The sequence below is a fragment of the Dasypus novemcinctus genome, chromosome 2 (assembly GCF_030445035.2).
Source record: "Dasypus novemcinctus isolate mDasNov1 chromosome 2, mDasNov1.1.hap2, whole genome shotgun sequence".
NCBI classification, from domain to species: Eukaryota; Metazoa; Chordata; class Mammalia; order Cingulata; family Dasypodidae; genus Dasypus; species Dasypus novemcinctus.
In genome coordinates this window covers 81,958,503-81,968,963 of record NC_080674.1, presented here as the reverse complement: position 1 = coordinate 81,968,963, position 10,461 = coordinate 81,958,503, and the positions used below count along the sequence as shown (strand labels likewise).

The following is a 10,461-nucleotide window of genomic DNA, read 5'->3' as shown; positions in this document are numbered from 1 at the left end:
TTTTGTTATCACTTTTTATTTATCTCTTAAATACTAATGATAAATATTTCAATATAATTTCAAAATAAGTTGTGCCACAAGTTACACATTTATACATAATGTATATAGAAAACTAAGACGGAATAACTTTTGCTGCTATTCTCACCTTAACATGAAAAAATGTATTTAATAGGATTAAATTTGAATGGCCCTATCCGAAGAATTTTGAAACTGATAGCAATCCTAAGAACTCTCTATGGACTGAGGTTGTTTGAATTTGTTTACAAAGCCATCCTTGGGACTTTTTACACCATTAAATGGAAGCTATTACTGGTGCCAATTGTGAGACACAGGTGTTTGCAACAAGCAATCAGATGTGTGTGTGTGTATACATTCAATGTGTTTTGAGTTACATTTAAAGGTATAAAGACACTTCATTAATTAGTTTTATAGTTAACATTCTTATTTACTTGTGGCTAAGATTTCCAAAGAGTAAATCTAATACTGAACCATGGCAAGAGTAGTTTTGTGGAAGACTAGGGCAACCCAAGTTACTGAGACAAGTGTTGACAGTACATATTGAAGCAGTATCCAGGGAAGGCAACTGTCTAGCGTAATCAGTGGAGAGGCACCTACCAGACATCCAATGAACGAACCTTTTAAAATTTCAAATGATAAAGCTATCTACCCTATTCTGATTAAATACACATTATGCATTCTTCTAAGAATTTACTCCTTTCCATACAGCTTGCTTGGAGAAGAGATTGGATATGTCAGAGTGCTGAGAAGGTGCAGTCCAATTGGCATCATTAATTCATAACAAGTTAGTATTTGAGTTTACACAACCTTGTTTAGAGCCAGTATTCCAGAGACAAATCCAGAGCACATTTCAGTCTCTAAGATAAGAGGGCTAGATGAGGGACCATGGTAAAGTCACCCAAACTACCCATTGGTTTTTCCAAAATGACACTGTCTCTTTGTGTATCTTCTTTGAATGTTTACAGTTCATGAAAAGGAAGGCCAGGAAGGGAAAAACTGGGATGAATAACACAAGCAGTAACTACATAAACAGTTTAAACGAATCTTAATTAGCTGGAACACTGGATCAAAATCAATAAGCCAAAGATTAACAATCATGAATACCCTAATTTAGTTTTGAAAATTGGTTGTGTGAGATTAGGCTGATCAGTTTTAGTTACAAATCTAAAATAATCCAAGTTTGTTGAGGCTGCTAACCTGGCTATGACTTAGACTGTATCATTAAAAGATTTATCAGTGTCTGGCACTGTACCTTAGCACTGGTAAATCTAATTTGAAATAGCTTTCTAATTTTAGAAACCACATCCTAAACTAAATATATACTTATGAAGATAAAAAAGAATGACAAAGAGGCTGGAAAAAAAATTTAAGTAGGAAAAAGAATTGGTGTTATTTAGCCTGGGGAGGAAAAAGCTCAACTGAGATTTTACAGTTGATCTTAAACACTGATGCAATGAACAACTTAATCCATATTGCTTCAAATAAAGATAACCCAGGACCAGAAAACTGAAGTTATAAAAAGAATTCAACTCTTTCTTAGCTACTAGAGGTGTCCACCATGAAAGGGCCTTTCCTAGGAAGACATGAACATTTTTGGAAGTAAGCAGAGGATGGATGTTGATCAGAGATTTAATAAAGGAAATTCCTTTTATTGAATGAGCTTTAAAGTCTTTTCAACTAGATTCTTTGAGATAGTCCTATCTCAAATCTAGCTCTAGATTCAGTGGAAAAGGTTCAGAGTTAATGATTGAAATTATGTTTTTGGATTTCAATCATCCACACTACTCTTTGCTTAATTTTCATATTCATTAAGTGTTGGCTACAGTGGCACACAAACCTTATTGCTTCCCATTAGGAGTCCATACTCTGCTTAGATTTCATGGCCATCAATTCTTTCTTCCCTAATTCTTCAATGTGAAAGTTACCCTCTCTGTGGAAATAACCCTCTGTTGGGGAATGAGTCATGTCCCACAAAAGGCATATTCAGGTCCCAACCCCTGGTCCTGTGGGTGTGCACCCATTTGTAACTAGGACCTTTGAAGATATTATTAGTTAAGGTGTGCCCAAACTGAATAAGGCTGGACCTTAAATCAATAAGGCTTTGTGGTGTTTTGAGACTGCATGTACCCCAGAAAAGCAGGTTCTTAATCCATTCCTATGGATATAAACCTATTGTAAGCAGGGCCTTTTGATTAAATTACTTCAGTTAAGGTGCGGCCCAGGTGGGTCTTGAGTCTTTTATAAGAGTGAAATTCAGAGAGCAAGAAAGCCACAGAAGCAGAAGGTTAAAAGCAACAAAACCTGGAAAAGGAGACCAGTAGTGCCACCATGTGCCTTGCCATGTGACAGAGGAGTACAGGACCACCAGCAGCCAGTCTTCAGAAAGAAAGCATTGCCTTAAGAATGTCTGGATTTGGACATTTTTCTCGGCTACAAAACTGTGAGCTAATAAATTCCCATTGTTAAGCCAACCCATTTTATGATATCTGCTTTCAGCAGCCTAGCAAACTAAAACAGGCTTGTAAGTCCTTATAAGTAATAGAAATTGGGCATGAAAGGAGAAGCCACAGGGAGCAGCCAGAAGCTGGAAGTCAATGGATCCCAGAAGAGAAAGGAGAAGACGCTGCCATGTGCATTGCCGAGTGCTGAAAAAGTCAAGGAACGGCCAACTGTAGGAGAAAGCAAGCCATCTAGCCTCTGAAACCATGAGCCAATAAATTCCCATTGTTGAAGCCAACCCATTGTATGGTACTTGTTTCAGCAGCTAGGGAACTAAGACTGGCATAGTCTAGGTCAAAATGCAAACCCAGAAACTAATTATGGTATAGCAAAGGATGATGACAGCATGGAGAACATCAGTAGAAACCCTGCGTCTACCTGGGGAAATCACGAAAGACTCCTTGAAGAGCCCTGGTTTGCAGATAAAATTCAACAGGCTCTGTTCAATCCCAGAGTGGGTTTTGTTTTGTTTTTTCTTTGAATGGACAAAGTGGCAATAGACTCTCACAATCAATATTTCAATTAAAAATTTTGAACTCTATTAGACTCTTTAACCCCAAGTAAGGGATAAAGGAGAAAGGGGCACTGACCAGGTTTAATGAAGATTCTACAGCAGCAACAAAACCCAGAACAGTTCAGTCTTTGATTTAGGCAGATTGGTTCCTCCAGCTCTCAGAAGCACATCAAGAAAGGGTAGCCCTCCATGAAAGTACAGCTTTCTGTGGGAGGTCGGGGTGCCTCTCCCAAACCATGTCAGCTTTCCTTCTACTCTGATTGTGGGACTGTGGGACTTGTCTTATTGTTTTAAATTAAGAAATTATTTTTAACATGTAGTAAATTAGAGGTTACTGGAAGGTGAACTTTTATGAAACTGTCAGAAATGAATTAAAAAGAACATCCTTTCTAAAATTAGAGTGGGAGATGATTGCATTCAGGGTCAAGTAGAGGTGATTTTCATTTTTTTCCTACCAAGTTTGGAATAAAGTAGCAATACCAATGAATCACTAGGAAAGATCATCAATGACACACCCAAGCCAAAAGTACATATCCTAAACTCTTCCCTTCCCTCCATACTCCCCACTCAACTAATTAAAAATTCCTGTAATTTTTTCCTTCTTAGCCTTTCCTCTATCTCTCGAGTCTTTCCATCCTCTTTTGCTACCTTCAAATCCGGCCTTCATCCTCTTTCACTTTGAAAACTCCAAGTCTCCTATATAGTTTCCCCCCTTCTCATTTCATCGTAATCATCTTTTTAACACTTAAAACTCATGATACTTCCCTGTTTTAAAAGGAGCAAGGACTCCCAATAACCAAGGGAAAGAGACCAAACTCCTTAGCATGGAGAATCAGTCTGGCCACTGCCTATATCTGCAGCCTCAGTGTGGTGCCCCCATAAGCTTTTTTGAACAGCTTGGATCAGGTTCTTTCCCATTGTGCTCATGGGGCTCCACCTGCAAGGCCCTTCCTGCTCTGTGCTCTACCTGGTGATTAAACTACTTATCTTTCAAGACACAGCCTAAGTGTTCCCACCTAATTAGACTGCTGTCTCTTTGGGGCTCTCACTATAACATGTGTATAGTTCCATCACAGGAGTTAAAGCAAATGTTCAAATTATCTTGAACAGGTCTCTCTCCCCCTATCAGACTAAGTTTCTGGGGTAAGAACCATTTCTGAATTATTTGCATAGGCCCAGCACATCAGACATCAATCAAATTAACTTCCCCTCCCCTACGGAGCCCTGAAGTGCTGTCACGTGACCTCTTTGCGGCAGGCACCAGTGACTAGGACAAAATGTGGTGCCTTGACCATAAGAGGCTGGTGGGTATGAAGGAAAGAGAAAGAGAAGGAGAGAGAAAGAAAGACTTACACTGGAAAGTAAATGAGTCACACTGACATGGAGCAATAGTAACACTAGAACAAAGACCTGAGCTCTTGCTTCTGGGGATTCTAGAATTCCCACCCTGCTTCTTCCAAGATCTGCTTATCAGCTCTTTTGGGGTTCATTTAATAAATCACTCCCATTTTCTATATAAAGAGCTTCTTTAGCACTACTGTTTTCATCCTTCTTAACAATGATCTATTTGCCTTCCATTGTTTCATGAATTTATGATTGTCTTCTAAATCAGACTGCAGGCTCCTACTAGGTAGGCTTGCATCTTAAATTTCAAGGTGAGAGAGAGAACACTTTTCTACATAGTAACCATCCTCTGAAAATAGGCAGTTAATTTTTTTAATTAGAGGGAAAAATACCACCAGATCAAGCTCCAACAAACAAGGAAATCACCTGTTCCCAGGAACTTTCAACAATTTCCCACTGGATAAATGAATACATATCTGGCTAAGTAGCACTTACATCACTCTTACAGGGCCATAAGCTACTTTACTTTTAAGAAGCTGTGAATTTTTGAACAATTGGATCTCACACCAGTCTCTTCTAGGGTAAGGATTGCTCCACCAGTCTTGGGAATAGCCCTCTGATGCGACGGTATCGCAACAGTAATAATTACACCCGAGAACCTGGAGCAGGAAAAAATAGGTCAAACTTAACCGTTTATTTATAATTTGGGGTGTAAACCTCCACCCAAACACTTTTTTACCATCAAAGACATTTGATTTTACATGGATAGTATTATACCAAATAAGCTGTTTTGCAAACTACAATGTGCATTAACATTTTGTGTTAACAAAGGTAGATTTTTAGTGTCTCCATAATATTCTATTGCTTTCTTGTACATCAAGGCCTTTAAAACTTTTTTTAAATTGATGTATAATTTACACATAGTAAATGCACAAATATTAAGTGTACAATATTTTTGCCTCTGTGTTCATCAGAACCACCACCCCAGAACAAGATACAGAACATCACTTCAAATGTTCTCTCATGCCTTTTCATAGTCAATACCCAACCCAACCCCAGAGGTAACTATACTCTATCACCAAACATTAATTTTGGCTGTTCCTGAACTTCATATATATAGAATCATATAGTACGTGTTCATTCGTGTCTGCTTTTGCTCAACCTTTTTGACATTTGCCCCTATTGTTGCATGTATCAGAACTCCTACCTTTCTTAGTGCTGTGCAGTCTGTTGTATGAATGTATTTTTTAATCAGTTCTCCCACTGGTGGAAATTTGGGTTGTCTCCAGTTTTGGGCTACTAAGAATTAAGCTATTATGAACATTCTTGTACAATCTTTTTAGGTGGACATGTGAGCTCTTTTATCTTGTGTATCTTCCTAGGGGTAGAATGACTAGGTCATAGGACAAAATATATGTATTAGAAATTGCAAAACTGTTTTCCAAAGTGGTTGTACCATTTTACAGTCCCACCAGCAATATATGAGAATTCTGGTTGCTCCACATCCTCGCCAACATTTGGTATTGCCAATCCTTTTAATATTAGCCTTTCTGGTAGGTAGTGTGTATTCATTATCTCATTGTGGTTTCAATTTGCATTTCCTGCATGAATAATGTTGTTAGGCATCTTTTCATAGCCTTATTGGTCATTTCTTAATAATTTATTTTTGTTAAGTATCTGTTGAAGTCTTTTGCCCATTTTTAATTTTTTTTTCTTATCAACTTACAGAAGCTCTTCACAAGTTGGTACACAAGTCCTTTGTCAGGTATGTTGCAATGATGTCTTTCAATAAGAAGTTTTAAATTTTGATAAAGGCTATTTATCAACTTTTTCTTTTATGGCAAAGCTTTTTTTACACTTAAGAAATGTTTGCCACTCCAAAGTCATAAAAACATTATCCTATATTCTCTTTTAAATGTTTTATAATTTTAACTTTCACATTTAGGTCTAAGATCCATCTCCAATTATTTGTGTATGGTGTGAGGTAGGGCTCAAGGCTAATTTTCCCATATGGATATCCATTAAAAATTTACTTTCCAACAGAATACATTTTACAATTCCCTTATATTTTTATTCTTGAGAACACTTTAAAATATATCTTTAAACTACAATCTAAGCGACATTCGGCTGTAAGTTTTCTCAATAAAAAATAATTTTTCCAGGGAAACGGACTTTGGCCCAGTGGTTAGGGCGTCCGTCTACCACATGGGAGGTCCGTGGTTCAAGCCCCGGGCCTCCTTGACCCGTGTGGAGCTGGCCCATGCGCAGTGCTGATGCGCGCAAGGAGTGCCGTGCTACACAGGGGTGTCCCCCGCGTAGGGGAGCCCCACGCGCAAGGAGTGCACCCATAAGGAGAGCCACCCAGCGCGAAGGAGGGAGCAGCCTGCCCAGGAATGGTGCTGCCCACACTTCCCTTGCCGCTGACGACAACAGAGGCGGACAAAGAAACAAGACACAGCAAAAAGACACAGAAAACAGACAACCAGGGGAGGGGAGGGGAATTAAATAAATAAAAATAAATCTTTAAAAAAATATAATAATAATAATAATTTTTCCAAAAGACTAATATTTAAACAAAAAATCAAGGGGCAGATAATTAAGTAGTAAAAATAATCTTCTGGAAAACAAATTTTATTTCAAACCTTATTAAAATGCAGTTCCCTTGCAAAATCAAGTCTCTATACAAAAGTAGTGCATGTTCATTTTAGAAAATTTATAAATTAAACATTGTTTGGCTATATTTTTAAGAGTTATTCTTTGCTGCAATTGTTAAAATCTTATAATTATGAAATTGTACCTTTTGCCTTTGGCAAACAACTGTAGAAAGTAAAGTTTTAGGTAATATTTGATAAACAGCACTGCATTCAGTTGGAGGTAAAATTTAAAGTGATTCTGTAATTGTCTATGTCTACAATGTCTCATGTTTCAGTACTATTTATCTACCTTCCATCTGTCTACAACAGGCATGATCCCATAAGTCTAAAAAGGGGGAACTAACTTTATCTGTTAAACAAAGTATGTGACTGATGGGCATTGAACTAGATGCCTCTATCACATCAATCTATTTTTTCCCATTTTACAGATGACGAAACTTAGACTTGATGAGTTTAAATATTTCCCAAAATCTACAGCTAGTAAGGGACACAAGTAAGGCTATAAGGGAAGTCTGACTTCAAAACTAAACTCTTTTCTCTATATAGAACTACTTTATATTCTGGGAGAAAATGTTTGAGTACAAGACAAATTACATGTCTTAGGACATTTAATGGTGAATTACTTTTTCAATAAATCAAAGAAGCAACATGTTTTACTGAATGCTTTGCTCAGGACTGTACCAAGCATTGTAAAGGCTATTTAAGAAGTATGGTCCATTATCATTAAGAAATTTATAATCTAGATGATGAGAAACAAATAGTGGAAAATGTTCAACAGTTAAAACTGACAGTTAAAGTGGTCTAAGGCCTATAGACCATTGATTTTGTAATCATTTTTTAAATGAGGGACTCTGTTGGAGAACATTTAGTTGACTTTTAGGGTTCGAACCACATTATAAAGGGTCTTGAAGGGAAGAAAAGTCAATATACTTGAATTCAAAAAGTCCCTGGAGCGGGAAACGGACTTGGCCCAGTGGTTAGGGCGTCCGTCTACCACATGGGAGGTCCGTGGTTCAAACCCCAGGCCTCCTTGACCCGTGTGGAGCTGGGCCATGCGCAGTGCTGATGCGCGTAAGGAGTGCCCTGCCACGCAGGGGTGTCCCCCGCGTAGGGGAGCCACACGCGCAAGGAGTACGCCCCCTAAGGAGAGCCGCCCAGCGTGAAAGAAAGTGCAGCCTGCCCAGGAATGGCGCCGCCCACACTTCCCGTGCCGCTTACAACAACAGAAGCAGACAAAGAAACAGACAACAGAAGCAGACAAAGAAACAAGACGCAGCAAATAGACACCAAGAACAGACAACGGGGGGGGGGGGGGGGGTGTTGAATTAAATAAATAAATAAATCTTTAAAAAAAAAACAAAAAGTCCCTGGAGGTTTTTGATTTGCCATATACAAAGGTGTTTAAGAAATTTTGTTTAGCAGAAATACTCAGTTATCTCTGGCAGACTGTGAATAGTGAAGTCATGAACAGGCATTCATGAAATGCCAGCACAAGAACAAGGACCTGGATTTTAGGTGGTATCAGTAAGAAACCTGAAAAACAAATGATATATTACAAATTCTGCTCTTCAATAGTATTTTGTTCACTATAGATAAGATACTGTGATAGAAACAATATAAAAAATATACATAGGTGCCAGTATGCTTCCCAAAATTGAAATTATAGATCCCTCTAATTTAATCTATATTGTTTTTAATAAATTGATCTGATCTTGGTATGTGAAAGCTCACTTCAGTGAAAGTTGAAATTTCTAAGCTCCCTTCTTACTTTCATTATCTTTGAAATAACCCATTTTCCAGGAAAAAAGTGAGTGACATAATTTTGTAAAACCTCTGTAATGCAAGTACCAACAAAATGTGGCTTATACTTGTGTTATGACAAAAGTAGATTCTTTGAATCATTTGCAGTGTATCAGAATTAGTTTTAATAAAGGGGTTCAGAGCATCAATTTCCTAAATTATTATTAAACTAGGCTCACTGAAATCTCTCCAAATCTTTTAGATAATTGTATTACAAGATCATATGCCTAACAGAGTAAATACTTTATAATTGTTTTTGATTGGATGAATTGGAACCTAAATCAATAATCAAATTTATATGGTAATTGACTCAGAACAAAGCAAAGAAAGATTATAAAACCAAAATATATGAAATAATTTAGAAGGATTTTCTTCTTAGAGTTTAACTTTAATACCAATGGCTTGTTTAAACTCATGGTTTTGTGGTTCTACAATGTCATAGAAAACCTGTTTTTTGTCAAACTGGTCTCTAATACAAAGTAAATCTTCAATGGAATAGTTATCATTTTTTCCAGTCCAAACAGTCAGGCTGTACCTGCATTAAAATAAAACAGAATTATACAGTTAAAAGAGAAAGATAAGCAACAGTGGTAAGCAATTCCAATAAGCCTAAAAATAGTTACTCTCATTTGTCCAAAAACACACAGATGAAAAAATTAACTAGCAACAGTGGAATTGCAGTTTCCAGTTTCATTCCCTCATCAACATCTTAGCATCAAAGGGACTCAAGAGAGGAAAAAAATGCACATTGTCATTACTTAAACGAGGTAACTGCTGTATTAGCGTTCCTACTATATTACTCTACAGGAATGTTCCATGGCTTTAGAAACCTAGATTTTTGGCACTGGAGGTGGGTAAATTTTGGACAAGACCTGAGGAGATTATGTTGCTGAGAAAGGATCTGCTCCCTACACAAAACTACAGTCCTAGCCTGGATTTCTTCAGTAGCCCTTGTCAGAGTCAAAAGCACAAATGGAAGGGGTGGCAGGGTGACACAGATACTGCTGGCATTCTCAACATTCACATTCACTGATTAGCAGTCCTCTTATTCCTTTTGGGATTTTTTTACATGAAATACAAGAATGCCACTGATGTTGCTAAGTATGCCAAACAGAATAAATTTAGATCCATTTCTTAGGAGTTAAAAACAGTAATAATATATGCAGACATAGCAAGGATATAAAAATAGGCTCAGAATTTTAATGCTATTTAACCAGTATATTTTCATTTCTTCCGGTGGCACTACTCCTATTGAGTTATCGTCGAGGGTAATGCAAAGCTGTTAGATAGTTTCATACTTATTTTTCCCATAAACTTGATAGAATCCAGGGACTAATCTCCAAAGCATTTACTAATGATAAGAAATAGCTGTCTAACCAAGGTATATGTTCTTATTATATTGACACATTCCTGCTTTCTTAGGATGATGACAGCATTCAGGAAATAAAGTACTCCCAAAAAGAATCTTTAAACTGCAGCTGAGAACACAGAAAAGGAAAAAATGAAGATTAATTTTGAAACCTATTTTTTTTCCCCTAAAATGGCATCTTTATTACTTTATCTGGGTATCATGGTGACAAAGTTTACAAAAAGACACTGATTTGAGTGTTTAGGTTAAAAGAAGAACTTTCC

At 37.3% G+C, this 10,461-nt stretch overlaps 1 protein-coding gene across 5 annotated transcripts in view; it reads right to left on the bottom strand.

Annotated features, from left to right (window-relative positions):
• Positions 1–5,039: 5,039 nt before the first annotated feature.
• The window catches only part of FAM151B (family with sequence similarity 151 member B), a 35,116-nt gene continuing 29,694 nt past the window's right edge, over positions 5,040–10,461 (bottom strand). For all 5 annotated transcript variants that reach the window (XR_011646081.1, XM_004455895.4, XM_004455894.4 and 2 more), the window contains one exon: positions 5,040–9,364. Coding sequence is in view for 4 of the 5 variants with exons in the window: in XM_004455895.4 (XP_004455952.1) it covers positions 9,205–9,364 (160 nt within the window). In the remaining variant the exon portion in view is untranslated. The remainder of the gene's footprint in view (positions 9,365–10,461) is intronic.